Source organism: Pavona decussata, unplaced genomic scaffold (assembly GCF_977016875.1).
Source record: "Pavona decussata unplaced genomic scaffold, jaPavDecu1.1 SCAFFOLD_244, whole genome shotgun sequence".
NCBI classification, from domain to species: Eukaryota; Metazoa; Cnidaria; class Anthozoa; order Scleractinia; family Agariciidae; genus Pavona; species Pavona decussata.
This window is the reverse complement of record NW_028145649.1, coordinates 1,784,606-1,805,000: the sequence shown is the minus strand read 5'-3', so window position 1 is coordinate 1,805,000 and position 20,395 is coordinate 1,784,606. Positions and strand designations below refer to the sequence as shown.

The 20,395-nt window shown below is 40.0% G+C and overlaps 2 protein-coding genes across 2 annotated transcripts in view; one reads left to right on the top strand and one right to left on the bottom strand.

Annotated features, from left to right (window-relative positions):
* LOC146457362 (lactosylceramide 1,3-N-acetyl-beta-D-glucosaminyltransferase A-like) overlaps window positions 1-20,395 on the bottom strand; it is a 134,884-nt gene that overhangs the window by 1,536 nt on the left and 112,953 nt on the right. The gene's annotated exons all lie outside the window — the stretch shown is intronic.
* LOC146457370 (beta-1,3-galactosyltransferase 5-like) lies at window positions 7,069-8,386 on the top strand. Its single transcript, XM_085092102.1, has one exon. It carries the CDS (start codon window positions 7,272-7,274, stop codon window positions 8,271-8,273), a length of 1,002 nt encoding a protein of 333 aa, XP_084948228.1. The 5' UTR covers window positions 7,069-7,271; the 3' UTR covers window positions 8,274-8,386.

Below are 20,395 nucleotides of genomic sequence, written 5' to 3'. Positions count from 1 at the left end.
GACCCGTGTAAAATTATGGTTTATGAATATCGAGTCATGATGAGTGCTGGCCCCGGAACACAGAGTTTATATGAGGATTTGTCTATTAATGTTAAGTTCAATATGAGTATTTGTATATGAACATAGAGTTTATGTGAGTCAGTATTGGTCTATGAATATCAAATTTATATCAGGGGCGCCCAATGGTACAACTTCTCCGTTATCTAAATTTAGGAACCAAACCAATGCCATTACAAGAACGCTTGCTCGACCCGTAGAAAACAAGATTCTAATAGAGGTTTTCCTTGTCGAGGAGATAATCGACTGTGTACCGAAGCTTGTCTTCGTCTGAGCTCCAAACCAAGCAGCAATGACACGAAGTAGAAACATTTACGAGGATTCCCTTCGGACGAAGCTTTCGTCAGGTCGAGAAAATGCGATTTTCCAAATATATATAATGGAGATTAGATTTGTTCTCCAGTGTTTTTGATTGATTTCTCTTGTTATATTGGTCAACGCAGGCGATTTCTTCCGCCCGGCGCCTTCACGTTTCCCACCTCTTCTTTTCATGTTTCGTTCGAGACGCGATCCACACTGTCCAAATATGATAAAATTATACCATAGGATGAGCAAAAGCATACTCAGAAACAGGTTTCCAGTAAAAGATTGAAAATCCAATAAAATACTAGGAAGATTGAAGCGGATTTCTAGATGTTTTCGACGCGTACTTTTGATTTCGGGTTACGGTGGCGTTTTTCAAAATTGACAAAACTAGTGTCCAGGTCAGCGTGGTCACAAAGGTGACTGTGTCCCTTAAACAATATGCAGAAATATATTTTTATTATTATTCTAAGAAGTGAACAAATTGCAACAATTAAAATATTAATAAATATTTTCGTAACATAATATTTCCGGCCTGGTTCATGGTGCTCGACCAGTTTGCAGACAAATGCTAGTCATACAAACCTTATATTTATAGACACATACTCATATCAAATTGATATTCATTGACCAATACTGACTCACATAAATTCTTTGCTCATAGACAAATATTCATATAAACTTAGCATTAATAGACAAATCTTCCTTACGGTGTAAGCTACATTTTTACTTCCCATGGCATAAAACCGCACTGAGTCGGAAAAATGGTCAACAAATTTCCACTTAAAAGTATGTGCAGTGACGACACCGTTTAAATGGCAACGAAACCCGGTGGGTCTTCCCCTGCAATTGTTAACTGAGACACAACATGTAACTCGCGGGCGAAGTTTGTTTTCCCTCTGCATGGCAAATCGCTTTTTACACGGGATGCCCGCAGGGCAGGGCGTGTCTAGGTTTGGGTCCTTAATTTTTTTTTTTTGCTTGGTCGTAGTCACAAATCTGCACATTAATTTATACATTAAACTCTGTCCTCTTCTAGTAGGGATGTATTGTTCTGATTGTCTTCAACAGAGGCGGCCCAATCAAAATCTATTATTGAGGCACATATCACGAGAGAAAGGACCCACTCATCCCTTCCTGTGTGACGTTAAATCATTTGATTTATTCATTAAACCTAGATTAAATTCTGCCCTCTCCCAGAAGGGATCTATTGTTCTGGCCCCGGTTGTTCAAAGAGCGGATAATGTTATCCACTGGATAGGTCGCTATGAGGCAAGAATTCCCCTATAACCCTATAATCAGTTGTGTCTGCAGTTGTGTATAGAGTAGAAGCGTATGTCTTACTTATGTATGGAATAGTGTAGAAAACTTACCAGAAGCCTTGTTTGGAGTATATTTGCACTGCTAGATAGTGACTTATCCACTGGATAAAGTTATCCGCCCTTTGAACAACTGGGGCCTGATTGTCTTCAATAGAAACGGCCCAATCAAAATAAATCCATTTTTGGCGCGTATATCACGAGGGAGGGGACCCACTCATCCCTACCTGTGTGACGTCAAAGCAAATCATCATTTGAAAGGTTGTTTTTCAATGGCGGCCACATGTATGAATTTTTAAAAGCCGGCGATTTAGAAGGAAAACAAACCTTTTCAAGCGGTGAATCGAAATAATAACTTCTAAGTAGTACTTAACAGTTTAAACGGTGGAAATTGGAGAGTCCACTGCAAAGAAATTACCGTGTAGCACGAAAATTTTGCGGGAGTTTTATTTTGCGGATTGGCGATTTTTTTTAGTTTGCGGGAACAAATTTTTGCGGTTCGAGATGACTGATTTTCAGATTCAGATGACTGAATTTTTGGGAACCAATTTTTGCGATGCTCTGGTTCAAGCAGCAGAATATTTAAGTGGAAGAAACCTGAATAATTTCAACTTTTATTGTACGGTCGATTGACTGAGTCACAGTTAGGGGTATAGAATGGTAAAATCCGAGACGCCGAGACCTTCATTTAAAATCCGAAACCGAGACTTCACTACTTTTTCTAAATCCGAGCCCGAGACGTCGCGATGCAAAAAGTGTTTTTTACTAACACTGCCAAAAAGCATAGTACGGCAATTTACGAGCAGAATTTATCCAAGCTTACATGTTTCACAGAAGCTGCAGAAGTGATTGCGATGTTGAGCCGTTTTTCAAGATTATTGTTTGTTGTCAGTTTAAGACGGTTAATTCAGACTTAATTTTCGCTTGGTTAGCGAGACTGCGAGATTCAAATTTCAAAATGCAAGATTCTGAGACCCGTTTTATTTTTTACGAGCTCAAGATTCCGAGACTCCAGTTTGAGACGCCGAGATTTCGAGACCCGCCGAAAATTTGCCGAGACCCATTATTTTTCAAGGACCATTCTATACCCCTACAGTTCACTCTAGTTACATATTAGAGACATATCAACAACAACCACAAGGCTTTATTACCCCGTTTAAAAGTTATTCATACATTTAGTCGAAAAGATTTTGAAATGTTAAGGGCTTACCAGAGCTCCCTGAAATAACTAAGAAGCTAAAATGTCACTGTAATAACTTACTGCGCAAAGAGACTGAACAACAACAAAACAAAAAGCCTATACCCCCACCATGCACAGGAAACACTGTTTCGTTAATATGGTTTGCCACGACGCTATTATCGTATATTATTTTATAAGAAATGTCACGATAGGAAATTGCCCCCTTAATCAAACTAGGAAAGATTTCGTCATTTCACTTGGAACTGTACAACTACACTCATTTGAAATGCAGAATAGTACACAGCTGTCACAATATGCAACAATAGAGCATTTGAATAATCCATAGATCGTCCAGTTACTAATAGAACATTATTTACAGTAAATCACACGTACTTTCAATAGATCGTCCGATTACTAATAGAACAGCTGCTGAACTTAAACAATGTATGTTTCCTTCCTACATTTACGCTTTCAATAGCTAAAAACGAGAACAAAGCTATCTCTGAGAACGCATCAGATGCGCACTTTTACTATCAGATAGGCCTAGAATTTAACCAATGAGATCTTTTGTAAGTTATCTAGTATACACGCGTTTTATTGTTTCCATTGAATACTGTGCCATCTGTGTTTATTTAAGACGATATATAAGGAGTCCCGAAAGTATTGTAAAACGATTACCTATGATTACCTACGATTTCCACCATGGATTACCAACAAGCCTGCATTAGCTGTGAAGTATCTGCGAGGTTTACTCTATAATAAAGAAAGTTGCTGTGACCAAGAGGATCTCTCTCTCTTTTTGCTGTCTGTTTTTGCCATGGAACGAAGAAACTAGACCTTGTACCTCTGGCAGTTTGTAACGAGTGCCGGCTGCCAAGCTAGTTTGTTCTGCCGAGTTTCTTCCCCGTTTTCCGCCGTTTCTTGCAATAGCACAACCCGTTGCTAGTTTTCAGTTCACGCACCGATCTCAAGCAATTCACAAGTAATGTTTGCTCGCCCTCGAGTACCAGAAAAGCCGCCGAGATAAGCCAAACTCTCCGCCTGCCGTAGCAAGATAACCAAAAACCTCTCGTTACAGAAAGCAGCATGAATGTTTGAATTACCGTAGCTGAAACCTTTCTAGAGGGTCCCCTATACTTTTTTCCGTAACGCGTGAATGGGCATTTTTGTATTGTTTTGCGTGAAGCGTGAATGAGGATTTATTTTTTCCGTGATTCGTGAATCTATATTTTTCCGTCCTCGGGAAACTGGTTTTCCATTTTTTCGTGATCCGTAAAATATGCATTAACTTACGCGTGATTTGTGAGCCAACGACTTCTGCAGGAATAAATTTTCACTTTTTTGGAGATTTTAAACTACACCAAACTACTACATGTAAAACGTGCCTATTCGACGCCCTCGCGGATGGAGGACTGAGAACTAACCACAGCGACAGTGAATCAGGAGGGCCTAAGTAACCTCTTAGTCTGTCACGATGTGTCGCACACGCCATTTCGATGCATCAAAATGGAAAGTTCTGCTGAAAAGGTTAGCTAATCTGTCAGTATCCACACTCTATCCAGCCTTTACTGATGTCTGCTCAATAGCAGGTAGCACGGGCCTGCTCGACTTCTAACAATGGAAACATTTTTGAAGTGTAACCTCTTTATATTTTTGCTCTGACAAGCATGTCATTTAGAGATTTTCCTTTTTTAAAGGGAAATTAGTGGTGGCGCTTTGAAGATTTCTCGTAGGAAAGGCTGGTTTTGTATTAAGTGCCATTTTCCCATTAAAACATGTTTGAGGTTGGGCACTGATGGTTGATATTGTGTTACGAAAGGCAATATTTGTTTGGGGGTGTTGTCTTTTTGCTTCAATGCCGATGACCTTTCTGTAAATTTGACATCTGATAAAATGTTTTCAATCACATTATTTGTGTAGCCTCTAGCAAGGAGTCGTGATTTAAATTTTTTAATATTATCCTCAAATGTTGTTTTAGAGGAGTTTGTTCGTAGGAGTCTCAGGGCTTCGCCCTTGACAAATCCTTTCTTGACTCCTGGTGGGTGGCTAGAGGAAAAATGCGTTTCAGTCGGCTTGAAATGAGTTTTAATATAAACCGTTCTATATCGTGTTTACCAGTGTCCCACAGAGTAAAAATATCGTCAATGCAACGTTTACAAACTGTAGGTTTTACGACGCTTTGGCTGACAGTTTGTGCAAGCAATGTAACTTTGCAAGCAAGACCGCGGTTTCGAATCTTACGATTCTCGTCAGTTGCTATTTGAAGATTTGTTATGGGGAAAGGTAGAGTGTTATACTCAATTCCGTTCCGCAGACAGCATAGCAGGTTTGGGTTTTTACACACTAATGTAGGATGGTAATATCGAAAATGGTGCATTCTGATTGGTCCTTGCCAGCCAGTCAGACTGCTGTAATACAGATCCGATGTGGGCTCAAGCTATGGGTTGTGTTTTCTAAGAGGTATTTAAGTGGGATTTTTTGAAATTATTTTTAATACTGTTTTTGTCTGAAATAAAAATACACTATGGGGTAGGCTTCTACCCTCATTGTTAACAGAATATGCTGTGTAATTTGCGTGTAATTTGAGCAAGTGAGGAAAGGGAAGAAGCAAATGAAGATGACAAGTATAGTGATGGAAGTGGTTCTGATCCTAGCCTGCGAACAGCAGACGTATTTCCGGTCGTACCTCCGACCGGAAATACGTCTGCTGTTCGCAGGCTATACTGACCCTGACAGTGATCTGAGTGATTTTTGAGAACCACTCGCTCAGAACGCATATACTCCTGTCTCGCTACATTTCAACCAACCTGGCCACTCAATCAACGACGTCCAACTAATCCCGCTTGAACTTATACGCAGCAAACGTGACTCAGTATTAGAAAGGCTCGTGAAGCTCATTTAATCAACAAAGCTAAAACATTGCACCTTCTTGGTATAAATAGACGTGACGAAACACGCCAATGACATGTCTCACACTTGTAACTTAGTCCTAAACAACCAATCATTGTCATGCATTTTATATTTTAAATCTTCTTTGTAACGATCCTTTTATGTTTCTCACTTTTCGTTTTTGTTCAGCCCCTGAGGAAGGTTTGTATTGCAAACCGAAATATCGGGCAAAAATTTTTTTTTTTAAAAAACAAATATATTTCAGTTATTTTAGCTTTTGTTGTTTGTTCTATCAAGCTCGTCACCTCCGCCGTTGGGATCAGTCTGCCGTTAATATTTTGTATTTGAGATAATTTTCTGATCCAGGTCTACAAGTGATCCGGCACCACTCATTGGTTTGTCGCTGTGGAATTGCAGATTCTATTGTACTCTATTTCTATGACTTACAGTTCACAACAAAATATCTCATTCCGTCATTTCATAGTTGTTACGCTCAATGTTCAATGTCACATGGCTGAAGAACAAGCTAATTAAAGAGGAATTTCTTGCTAAAGAGTGAAGCATATTCAAAACAAACCTTTTTTTAGCGTTCGTGATATGATACCGTACTTCAGCACATTGCGGACATCTGAAAAGCGTTAACGGTATTAAACGGCCGAGAATCAGCTTACAGTAGCTTTGCACATGTTATTTCTTTATAGTGATGCTTGATCGCATTTTAAACAATAAAATACCGCATAAAATAACATATGGCTTATTTTCCATTTAAAGGTGGCCGCTTAATACAGGTTAAAATAACAAAGAAAGACAAACATAGGACTGCTACAAGGTGGCCGCGGCCGCTTAATAGAGGTGGCCGCCTAATACAGGTAACAAATGCAGCGTTTATATGAGCGAACAATCGGGACTTTGAAAACTGGCTTAATAGAGGGTGGCCGTTATATACACCCGGGTATACAGGTTCGACTGTACTACACAGCGGAAAGCATTTGTTAAGAAGAATACCTCTTGCTTTATACGGACGCTTTGATCCTTGCGTTTTTACCGTTAATTTGGAGCAAGGAACCGTTTCTACATTGATTATTTTTCAATAGTAAATTTGAGTTATCTGTTGCCCAGCGCCCAGCGGGGTGATGACGTTATCGCGCAGTAATTTCCGGTATGATCTAAGATATCACGCAATCTCTCTGAATAAAACCATTCAATTATTTCAATTTCGAAGGGAGGATAGTTTTTAAAAATCTGCGAAGCATACAATAGGGAATAAATGGGGCTACATTAAGCATCACGTGAAAATGCCATTAGGGGCATCTTGTATCTTTAAAATTAGTCGAATTAATCGAAAAGGGAAATCATGTAACACGCCGCACGCAAAGCCGAGTTAGCACAGAGAGTCACGCAAGGTCAACTTTGTGGTTCCGGTTGTTTCTCGCCGATGTATCGTGTCTGTAACTCCGACATGGACACGTTTTAGTCTCACGATTCGCCATTATTTATAAACTATCTACTGTGGGAACGTCTATATGAACCGCAGGTTTCGAAGAAGGTTCAGATGCGGCCACACCGCTGTTCTTCTAATTGTTGTTCTTCTTATTTCCATGTGTTTAATTAACATAGCTAAAGACTTGGGCACCACAAAGACGTCGTCAAGCTTGAGTACGTCGATAGAGTACAAAGCACTATCCTCAGTTGTTATTGCATCGAAGAGATGGAAATCTCATTCGTCAGAACACAAGACGACGCTCATAACTAGAAGAACTTGTGAACATTATTACTATCTCCTTATTCTGGTATCGTCTGCGCCTGCTAACTTGGACAGAAGAAACAATATTCGCAAGACATGGGCAAGTGACAAGGAATTGAAGTGGCCGCGATGGAAGACGCTTTTTCTGCTTGGTCAAACGCCAATGCAAAACTTGTCGGAATCGCTGCTAAAGGAAGACGGAGAGTTTGGGGATCTCGTGCGAGCAAACTATATTGAGAATTATTATAATCAAACGTACAAGATACAAATGGGATTTGAGTGGGCAATCCGATATTGTAAATTCTCGTTTCTTTTAAAGGTAGACGATGACGTTTTTGTGGACGGAATAGCAGTGATATCTTACTTGAGCGAGCCTTCTACACCAAAGAAAGAACTCTACGTCGGTAATCTAATCAAACGGGCAAAGCCCGTTCGGAAAGAGGACGCAAAATGGTCTACATCCTACGACGAATACGGCGAGACTTTCTACCCCGATTATTGCTCGGGTTTTGGTTTCATTCTATCGTACGATGTAGTAGCACTGTTTGTTGAAATGTTCGACTTTTTGCCGTTCTTCAAAATAGATGATGCTTACGTGGGTATGCTGGCAAACGAAAATGGGATACGAGCGAGACATTCGTCCGGCTTCGAAAAGCCAGATAGCAATTCTTATAGTTTGTGCATTCCCTTTGTCACGACTCTAGTACGGCATGGAACACTAGGAGAATGTCTAATTGAGATTTTCAATCGTTCTACCACGAATAGAATGTATTTCTTTTAATTAATTAGATGCTTCTCTTCAAAATTATAAATATCGTTCTTTCTGTTTTCGTCGGTATCATAATTCAAGCTAAAGATAGGTTGTTTATGTGGTTATAAAGCTATTTTCCGTGATGTTGTCTTTGTTTGTCTATGGGGATTTGAAAAAAAAAATACACCGTCGACACGATTTAAACGCGATCTAGAAACAAGGCGTAAAAAGGCCGAGTGTGCCATAGTTTCATTTCAATTAACATTAACATTTAACATTAACATTAACAATTAACATTAGCATTTCAAGTACAATCAAGTATAATCTTGCGCAGCGTACTGCTTGCGCAGCGAAGATATTTCAGAAGCGATCGTGTTACATTCCGCGAAAAAGCCGCAATCTTGGGTCAAGCTCCGGCGTAAGAGTTGATCGATTGGAAGGCTGCTCTGAATCGAATTTATAATGCCAAACATGCCAGCACTGCTTGAATGTCTAATATCTTATTCTGTGGCAAAATTGTAGGTACAAGTATTATGTAAACACTTGCGCTTTGGAATCCAGTGATATTACTGTTGCACATGTCATGTCCCATTGCGAAATCTGTCGAGTGTTCATGTGAAGAAATTGTGCAAGCAAACGCCCAACTAAAGTCCGATAGTAGAGTATTCACGTGAAAAGAACATGGTAGATGTTATCATCTTCGGTTCCACTGTCGGTTCGCATCGAATCTCAAATGAAGTTCGTCGAAACAAGTCTTCAGCGCTTGCTGCTCTTCTTTTGACATCATAGCGAGAATTGAGTTTTAAAAAACTGTTTCTTACCATTTTCAATCTCTTAAATGTACGTTAAGATCCCGGGGGGGGTTACTTCCTTAGAAGAGGCTAATGGGGATGTGCCGCTGGATGGGGTGGCATTTTCACGACTGGATTGACTAGAATGGGGTCGCATTTTCAATAGAGTTACTAGAATGGGGTCGCACATTTTCGGATTTTTGGGTTGAGAAAATTCTATTAAGTAGGGATTCCAAATGGTCTCGGTTAAAAAGTTCAGAAAGTTTAGTTGGGATCGCGAAAATGACATTTTCTCAAAAAGTGACTAAGATGGGGTCTATAACTAGCCACAAAATAGACTATAATGGGGCGGGGGCTCTGAGAGGCCAGCGGCACATACCCAGCAAAACTTAACCCAAGTACCCCCCCAGGGTTAAGATCCATTAACACTCCAATGATGCGAAACTTTGGCTGTGAAAATCAAGTAAACTGGCCGACGCGGCGGCCATCTTTTAAAATATTCTTGTTCGAATATGAATTCTGATTGGTTTACGAGGATTTATCGATCGATCAGCCCAATGACTTACCACACTAAACTCGTGACAAATTTGAATCTTCCTTTCACTGCGTGTCTTTCTGGTCTTTCGTTACATGTAACTCTCTGCTTTCGTGGTTCGTTTTTTTTTGTGCGTCAAAAGCTTAATCTGCAATATATACGTGTTTTTTTTCTGCGTTCATCCTCCTGTACAACATTTTACAGCAGCTTTTTAAACGACTAATGTATATATTTAGCCAAGCCTAAAAGCGGAGCTCCACAATAGAACTCTGCTTATTGTATGAACGTAATAATCTTATAAGTTCCTCATCAATTCTGCAGTTATATAGTACATTTTTAATGCATATGCAGCCAACTGCTTATCAACAATAACAATGTAAAACAGAGGGCAAAATTATTGAATGCTGATTTGTTGTAACAGAGGGCAGTTTTTCGTAATTTTCCTTTCACCAAGGGTAAAATTACTTACTCCTGATTGGTCGAGCGGCGAAAATACTCGCTCCTGATTGGCTGAGCACGATAGTTTTACATTTTGTTGGTTTCTGCATTTTGTGTCCAAAAAAAAAACCAAGTTCTTTGAGGTTCTTTCGAAGTTTGACTCTTTAAGCCGGGTTGTTTGTACCAAAAATACATGGAAATCAAGTGCTGCAGCTAGGAAGAGAATTCCTAAAGGTTAATTTTGGTGTTTCTCACAAGAAACAGCAAAAGATTGTTTGTGTCAAAAGCTAAAGACTTGGATCGGATTGACTTTATTTTGTTTGGTTGAGAAACTGAAATCAGTCATGGCGTCCAAGTGCTTTCAACGAATGATACTCCGCAAGTTCCTTTTTTGGATCCATCGTTTGCTATTTTTATCGATCTATGTTCGTGTTATTTTGCAAGCGGTAGGAAGCTTCACAGCGCAGGTGAACAATTAATTGATGCCTAACATTTGATTTATCGTTGTTAGTTTGCTCCTGAATTAAACTTGTATTCTCTCTTAATTACATTTGTATAATGGGAACTGCTCTCGTCGGTTTTGTTTGTTTTGTACGCTACGAAAAAAATTAAATAATTTGTTGGTTTGCTTGCGCCTTCGATGAGTGTTTTACTGACTGTTTTACGAAGTTCCTTGATAGTTTTAGGAACATTTTGCCCTCTGTGTTATAAAAGCAGAATTTAAATGGCTCAAAATGATATTTTCTGTTTTTATTATTGTTTTTAGTTTTTAAGATGATCGAGGCAAAACGGTTTGTAAACAGCCAACGCGCGCTACCGGCACTCACTGTCTAGTAAATTTTGCTTATCAAGAAGGCTGTACGCTATAAACCTCAGAGAAAATGGATACACTAACCAAAAAACACACTTCAAATATATCTTTGAGTAATAAATGGAAAAAGCACTGTGATAATTCATAGCAATAACTACAGAAATAAACTAAACAACGATCTTTGAAAAATTCACAAAAAACAAGCGAATGAATGCTTTGCGTAAACTTTGTTTTGATGAAAATGAAATCACACTTTAATTTTACATTCGCTTTTAACGTTCTTTGAAAAGACTTTCAGTGAAAATTACTCACACATCTTAATCTTTGCGGTTATAACCTACTGTTTTAAGTATTTTTGTTTGTTCTCTGTCAAGATTGTCAGAAATAAATGCTAAAATTAGAAATATATGCGAGAAAAACTTGTCAGTAGTTTATGCCAACGATACAATGTTGGGAGAAGTTTGTTTGACTGACTATTTTAGCTCAGGATCAAATTTTTTTCAAATGAAGCAAAATGGGATGAGATTACAAAATAAAACCCCCAAGGGAAAAACGAACATGGACCGAAAAAATGAGCTCAAAACGCTGCTCTGAGGTTAAACAAGTGGCAGTGTCAACACTACAAGAAAAAATGTCTTGCAAAAACAGCAAAGTTTTGTCAACAAAATCACATGAATATACTCGCCTCTTTGGAGAATAACCAGTCCTTTTTTTTATTGCTGATTTTTTCGTTCGTTTACAACGTTAAGTTTCACTTCAAGAGGAAAAAGCCATCGCATCTTAATTTCATTTCATCGCGCCGAATTAGAGTAAAATAATTTCTCTTCAAGATTCGGCCGCTGTTTATGAAGTCATGTGCCGCCTCTTAAAGCTGCTAAAAGAATCGATTTGTTTCTCCCACCGTGATCCGCCTTGCTCTTTCTCCCGCTGTTTGACGGCAAAATTGGACGAGATCAGAAAATAAAACTTCAACAAAATTGCATGAATGTACTCGCCTCCTCTGAGAATAACCAGTCCCTTTATTCCATTGCTGATTTTTCCGTTCGTTTTACAACGTTAAGCGAGCGAAAAGTTTCACTTCAAGAGGAAAAATCCAACGTTTCGTGGCGCCGGATCGTAGTAGAATGATTTCACTTCCAGATTCTGATGATGTGCCAGTAGATTTGTCTCTCCCGCCGCTAGTTGCCTTGCTCTTTCTCCTGCTGTTGGTCACACATAAAAATTGACTTTGTATCTTGCCGTCATCAAAATTATTTTTTTTTGTTTTTTTTTTTTCGCAAACGCAGTTGGCGATGCAACTTCCCGCCAAACAAACACGGCCGGCAGCGCAGTTGGACATGCATTTCCCCGCCGAAAAACAACCCGGGTTACAGCGCATACGCTCATTTATGTAAGCCAATGTGAAATGAGACACTCAAACCCTGTGCCGCAACACGGATTTTTTCGGCACCCTTTCCTGTTCTTTCTCTCTTTGTTCGTCACTCATATTTCGCCTGTTTGCTACCGCTCTCAATCGCTCTCTTTGAAGTCGAACTTCACTTCTTCGTCGCCTGTTTTCTCGATCTCTTTCTATCTTCCTTTCTTTGCTATACATGTTTGTAGCCTTATTCATAAATTGAGTTTGGGTTTTGTCGTACACGTCGTCTTCAAAATTATTATTATTATTTTTTCTCAAATGCAGTTGGCGATGCAATTTCCTGCCAAACAAACGCGTCCGGCAGCGCAGTTAGCCATGCATTTTCCCGCCGAAAAAAAACTGATTTGCAGCACAAGGTTTGAGTGTCTAATTTCATGATGACTTACATGGAGTAGCGTACGTACGGGCGGACGGTCAGGCGGTCGGTCGGACGGAAGTGACGTCATAACCAAACCAAAATTTTTCGCACTGATGGGTTTACCAAAATCTCTTAGCTAAGGGGCTACGGTGCGTGCGCGAGCTCCGCTAAAATAGCCTCAAATCAGCACAAAAAAACAAACAGACAAATAAACAATAGCCTCCATTTGGCGCGAAAATATGCTCAGATATTTGTCTGCAGACATTATCTGTTCCGAGAAGCGAACAGTTTTCCGAGAGCGAAGCTCGAGGAAAACTGTGAGCTTCGAGGAGCAGATAATGTCCAAGGACAAATATCTGAGCATATTTTTAAAGTCAAATGGAGGCTATTGTGTTTATTATCCTTCAAATATTTTTCGCAGCATGCGGGAATCTCGCGGGAATAGGCAGGATCTGCCATTCTGTCATATGTCAATCACGTCAAAGTTTGTCAGTTGGCTTCCAAAATCTCCACGTCAGATTTCGCTTCAGGTCGAAAGCGTTTGTTTGGGGAAAAGGTAAAACATTTGAAAGGAAAGTTAACTTGTTCAATTCCATGAAAGACAAAAGCAAGATACAAGTGGCGGATAAGGTTACAGGGAATCTAACTACCTCTCGAGAGGTAGAGACCTGATTTGAGACCTAGTAAAAGACACGCAATGCAAATTTACCTCGAAAATGTTGACGTACCACGCCTCCTTGACACCGTGGAGACCTGCGCGGAGAAAGTGTCACTATTTGAAAATATCGTTAAGACGGGCCTTGACATTATTTCTCCCCCGCGATCCAAAACTATTCTTCGAAGCGAGCCTCCGTGGTTGAATGATAAACTCAAGAACTTGATCAAACGACGCCAATGTGCCCTTGCGAAATGAAATATGGATACCTTTCGAATGCTCAGAAATTGCGTGAATCGTGAGCGTAAGATCTGCCGGGCAAAGTATTACGAAGCAAAGGTTAGCCATTTGAGGGAGTGTAAGCCATCTGTGTGGTGGAAAGAGGTGAAAAAGCTCAGCGGCATGTCACCTGCCTCAGAAACGCGGGACAACACCAGCAAATTACTGCGACACCTAGGTTTTTCACCTGGTGTCCTGGCAAATTACATCAATTCAGCGTTCCTGACCCCAATGCAGGATTTTGAGCCTCTTACCCACAATCCTTTCGACCCACCACAAGCCAACAACGAAAGTCATGCCGTAAATATGATATCGGAGTTTTCAACTTTTATGAAACTATCTGCACTCAACCCCTCCAAGGCACATGGGCCAGACGGTATCCCGGCATGGTTATTAAAAGAAAACGCTGATCTCCTGGTGGGTCCAGTCTCTGCGATCCTCAACTCCTCGTTCCACGAATCCCGCCTTCCGCCTTCTTGGAAAGAGGCTGACGTAGTCCCGGTCCCAAAACAAAGGCCTATTAATGACATTAACAAGCACCTCCGTCCGATTTCCCTTACGTCCATCCTGTCTAAACTCGCTGAAGATCACATTGTTGAGAAATACGTTAAACCTGCTGTGTTACAAAAAATTGACCCTCGACAATTTGGAACTATTCCCAAATCGTCTACTACACATGCCTTGGTCAGTATGACGCATAATTGGCTTGTTAACACCGACGGAAATGGTGCCACGGCAAAAGTAGTCCTTCTTGATTTCCGTAAGGCCTTTGACCTTATCGATCACAGTGTTCTTGTTCAAAAACTAACAACATATGATATTCCGAATCAAGTCAAAGGTTGGATCGTTGACTTCTTGATGGACCGGAAACAAAGAGTTAAACTTGCTCAGGATTGTCACTCTGAATGGCGCTCTGTGCCATCCGGTGTCCCCCAGGGAACAAAATTAGGCCCCTGGTTATTTCTTGTCATGATTAATGAATTGGACACTCCAGTTGACATGTGGAAATACGTGGATGATACATCTTGTTCCAAAATAGTTACAAAGGGTAGTGAGAGCAAACTCCAAGAAGCTGTGGATGACCTTTCGAGGCAAGCGAGTCTCGATGGGTTCCAATTGAATGAGGCCAAGTGCAAAGAACTTCGAATTGGTTTCTCCAATAGCAACCACGATTTTGAACCCCTAGTCCTAAATGGCAAACCGCTTGAATTAGTCACCAGTGCCAAATTGCTAGGCGTGACCATTAGCCACGACCTAAAGTGGAACATGCACAGCTCTGAACTAATTAGAAAATGTTCCTCTCGTCTCTACTTTTTACGTCAACTCAAGAGATCCGGAGTGGCACCAAGTGAACTGGTGCAATTCTATGTGACAAGTATTAGGCCCGCCCTGGAATACGCAAGTCCTGTATTCCATCGTTCTCTACCAAACTACATTAGTGTAGATTTGGAACGGATCCAAAGAAGGGCATTCAGAATCATCTATCCTGACCTGTCATATAGTGTAGCACTAGAAACAGTTGGCCTACCGAAACTTCATGAGAGGAGAGAAAAGATTTCAATTGATCTGTTTGACGAGATCGTCTGTAACCCCACCCACAATCTCCATAGCCTCCTCCCTCAAAGGAAGAGTTGTAAATATGCACTGAGACGCAAAAGTGATTTCACTCTCCCCCTATGTAAGACCGAGCGTTTGAAGAACAGTTTTATTTTTAGCCATGTCTATAAGATGTAGATATTTTCTCTTTTCCTCTTTGTTATTATATTTTTAGCCATATCTTTAAGATGTAGATAATTTTCTTATTTTCTCTTAGTTATTATTAGAATTTGTAAATATCCCGTAATTCAGCTTATGGCTGCAATGGTGTTATAATAAAGTATCTATGTATCCAAGCTAAAGATCACTGAAAGCGAAAAACTGTAAAGTATCGCATTCCGTAAAAAGTGTAAACTGCCGTCAACGAAACAGCCGGAGCTTTGCCGTTCTCTTCCTTTATCTCGTGTTCATTTGGAGCAGCACTTTATATCGAAAATACAATTGTGGAATTTGCCAGCCGAAAACAACCTGTGAAGAAATCGAAGCTGAACCTGCAGTCCAATACGACGCCACCGGTTGTTTTTGCTGGATTCCATCAAAGCGCTTTCTTTGCTTACCTGACATTGAATGGAGCCAGCAACGAAGTCGCTCACAATCACTGAGGATTAAACTTGTTACTCGAGAGTAGGACAAGCTGCTTCTCTTCGTACAGAATTTCGACATCTCGGGGTATCATGGCTGGTTTTTGTTTCGTGGACGAGATTTTATGTTCGCGAGCGATCTCGACCAGGTGAGCATTGATAGCATCATTTACCGGCTTGAGCTCTGTCAGTACTGAAATTTATGTTTTCGTTATTTAAATTCCTTATATCCAGGCCAGCACGAATTGCTCTCATTGAATTACAACTGTAATATTTGCCGTCGTGTGAGCGAGCTTCGAGCTTATTAATTAAGCTTGTTGATGGCTTTCTCATTTTAACATTTCGTTTACGAACAGCTTACCGTCAAAAACGTTTAGATCGTATGTTGTTTTCTGGTACTGGTTTATCGACCAGCAGGTTTATCTCTTCTTCTGTCATAAAAGCAAACCGTTCCCCCATCTTGACATTCATTTTAATTGCAAACTTAACTTGACGCCCCTTGAAGTTTTTGAAATTGGGTAATATCACTTGGGGAATATCCTCGGATATTCCCCAGTTTTAGCTGGGGTATATTCGGTCACGTGAGGCGTTTAGACCAATCGCGCGCGAGCGAAAATATTTGATGGATTATAATAGGCAATACACCTTAGAAGCAAGGTATGTTATTTTTATTAAGAACTTTCCAATATTTGTACCTCCTAAACCCGATCGTAAATATTCCCATACAAACTCTTATATTTGCGCCGTGACCGCTATTACGCAAGATGATCACCGCTCACAGCTTGAGCTTGGGCTGCGTGTGTGCAAATCAGCTAAGAAATGGTATCTAATGCGCATGTCCACCGACTGACTTTATCTTAAAGTGTGATTGTTTCTCGCAAGCGTGCCCAGTTGCATGCGTGCACTGTTGCCGCGGTCAAGTCATCTTTATTTATTAAAGCAGGGCCCGGTTGCGGTTGCATTTAAAATTGTGTTCATCTTCGTGCGAACCAATGTTAAGTTATGAAACTTATTGCCCAATATTCCGCGTGTTTTGCCATAACAGTTTTTATTATTGGAATAATCGTACACAACCAGCATTTTAAAGCCAGAAGACGAAATGCTAGCGATATAACAAGGTCAATTGGAAGATACGCACATCCTTTTAATTCCACAATTCAAGGCGTTAAAGAGTTTTGGTTTGCCGAACACACGTACAAGCTTTTCAAGCGACTTAACAACGAACTTGAAGCTGGAGTAACAGTGAGTGACATATCTGTAGCGTCATACACAAAATATCTAAAACCTGTTACCGCTGTTTCAAGCAACCATTTCGTAGAACTTATGGCGCGCATTGATGTCATGGCTAAATTTATGCCAGCAAATGTTACAATCGTGATATACGACTTGGGACTCAGCGAATCCGAAGTTAAGACACTTAAAAATATGACCTTTGTGGATTACAGAATCTTCGACTTTTCTGCCTACCCAATATTTGTAAGGCGCTTAAAAAACTACGCTTGGAAACCGTTAATTATTCAAAAAATACTCTCTGAATTCGGCGGAGCCTTGTGGATGGATTCGTCCATAATATTTCAAGAGAGTTATGAAAAAATAGTTCGCTACATGGTCGAGAAAAACTCCAGTTTTCTCTACTATATTGAACGCGCTGGAGATACCATTATATCAGGAAGTGATCCTCGAATATTCGAGTTCTTTCCAATGAGGGGAATTGAACAGAAGACTGCCAGAATACCACAGGCTGGAGCGATATTAACATATAACACGCCAATGGTTCGTCAAGATATCATGAAATGGGTTCTAGCTTGTTGCCTTTTCGAAGACTGCATTGATCCAATATTTGTGAGTACGAAATGCCCTGATGAATTCCCTTTGGATAGGTTCAGCGGTTGTCACCTATTTGACCAATCTATATTTGGAATTATTGTGTCGAATACTTACGACTCGCGCGAGGAAATGTATACTTTGCCGGAAGAAATGCTAGCGTTCGCTTATCCGTGGCGAGTTAGAAACGATAACGTGTTTTTGAGCAAAGAGTTTGTAATAGTTTATATAGTATTGGCTGTGGCGGTCGCTTTGATAATGTTACTAAAATGGAAACAAGAATGTTCTCTTTATGTAAAACGCTTTAACAAGTTGCTAAGGGCAAAGTGCTTAGTATTATACCTGATATTGGCCCTCATAGTCGCTTTTATAATAATTATAAAAAACTGAGAATAAAATTTTGTTAACTTGAAACATGTTTTTAATTGAAGCGTATCTTCTCGAAGCGTCAAGTAAACGAACCCATGCAATCAATCAGATTGAATGTAAAAGTATCCAACATTTTATTTAAAAATAAAAAGTTATTAAAATAATTTTTGTCTAGTTTTGACAATTACACGACCACACGATTTGAAGATTTAGATTTGAGAGTAGGGCACACGGTCGTCGGAGTTAAACGAAGATTAAAAGAGGGTTTTTTTTTATCCGTCCTCGATCCGGATTAGGAAATGACGTCAGTTCTGATCTTTGTTAATTGCTCTATATTTTAAGATTTTGAATTAGTGGCCGTTATAGGATTTCTCTTTAGTTTTACCAATCACTGACTGTAATTTCAGTTCTCACCAGATGCCAAACGGGATCAGGAATATTAAAGTTGTGTTTACTGTGCAGCTGGTTCAGCGAGGACAGCGAACTCTGATCAATACTTTCTCGAAGGAGTCGCATCGGGAACGCGATGATTGGCCGTTCTTCCGTACGGTTGTTCGTCTTGAACGACGATTAACTAACAACGGAAGGTAGTTCGTCTAGACGGATAATGCGTCGTCTTGTGTCCGTCTTTATAACAGAGACGAATAACCTAACGAACAACAAACATGACAAATGCGGTTTGCCCAAGTTCGTCGACTACTACATGATAATGCGGTTTCCACGTGGAACAGTTTGTTTCTTGGTGTCGCTGTCAATCATACACCAGTCAAATGTCGCAGTATTAGTTGAATTCGTTCACCATGGATGATTGAGAATATGAAAACAAGCCATGCATGATCGCTACTATCATCGTCGAAAGGCCGTGAAATCTGGCTCCATATAATCACTGGCGTCTGTATAAAAAATTGGGTAACTTTGTTAATGCGGAGATCGATATGATCAGTATTTCGTCCGCTGTCACTGTAGGTTCGCCTGTAGTGTAGTGGTTATCACGTCTGCCTTGAACGCAGGAGACCCGGGTGCGAATCCTCGCCAGTGAACCATATTTTCACAATACACGTTATATCTTGCTTTTACACGTTGACTTACTTTGCTCCTTTGATATAACAGGTCATTACAGTGATCCTATGTGAAAACATGGAAGATTCACTTAGTATAAATATTCCCTGCTGTCTTTGTTTCATGTAAAAATAACCTGCCCATTTTGGTCTCAAATATGGAGTAAATCGATTATGAGCATTCTGGTCTTCAAGGTTTAAAACGGGTATGGATTCTAGAAACCAGGGCCAAGTTGTTTGAAAGCCGATTAACGCTAATCCACCGGATTAAAAGATAACAGAGGTTTTTTACAAGCTCGTTAAAAATGTTTCTAAAAGCTAAATTCAACCTAATGGTAAAGAAAAGTGTACGTCAAAAACTGAGGGGCAGAAATCTTTTGGAAAAAAAATCTTTTTCAATTGCTTATTAAACTCGAGTCAAAGTTCACGTTCACCCAGGATTAACTTAATCGGGCGTTGAACAACTGAGCCCCACGGCTGAAAATGAGTACGAATTTTTAGAGGCCTGGCTTGAGAAAAGGTACCGGAAAATTACACTGAAGGTCAGGATTTGGAGAACTTAGCCCCACAACCTCACCAAGAATTCCGAGAAACACTGACCCCCTCCGGGCAGAGTCAAACCTCACCGAGTGGAAGTCCAAGTTGAAGTTCAGGTTCATTTTTACCGAGCTTCCCCAGGAATGGCATCACTGCACTCTTTTTTTTTTTTTTTTTTTTACAAGAACCTTTTCTAAAAGAACGTTCAGGCTGAGATTAACTAAAATTTAAGAACACACTAAGACAGGCATACCCAGGCTGGGAGTCAGTTAAGAGCGTCTTTATTTTGCTCATATGTTTTTATGTTTTGTGAGTAGTATAAGTAAAGGTAAAAGAAAAGTAAAACAGTCTGCAGTCATTATTACAAGCAGCTAGATAATGTATAAATTAAATAATGTACAATATTATGAAAAGGTCATGTTGTGAAAGCTGTCATCATTGTGATTAGTGTACACTAGATTTTGATATTATTAACCCTCATGCTTTCAGTGCTTAAGGTGTCCCCTGAATGGAGGATAAAACCAGGCTCTGGGACCTCAAAAAATGTCCCTTACCCCTGAATAGAGGTATCCCTTCAATAGAGGTAACAGGAACAAAGATTATATGAACATTTTTCCGGAACCAAATTTTGTTTCCCCTGAATGGAAGTTCAAACCAGGCTCTGGGACCCCAAAAGTGTCCCTTACCCCTGAATACAGGTGTACCTTCAATATATAGCGGAAACAGATAGGAAGATTATATGAACATTTATCCGCGACCAAATTTTGTGTACCCTGAATGGAAGTTCAAACCAGTTCACATTGAACACAATGAACACAATTCACGACAACTGTTATTGCAATTCACGACAGGTATTGCAATTCACGACAAGTGTTATTACAATTCACGACAGGTATTACAATT

What these genes read in the sequence shown, in the direction of transcription:
- LOC146457370 (XM_085092102.1), top strand. Translation starts at nt 7,272, where the DNA reads ATGAACCGCAGGTTTCGAAGAAGGTTCAGATGCGGCCACACCGCTGTT.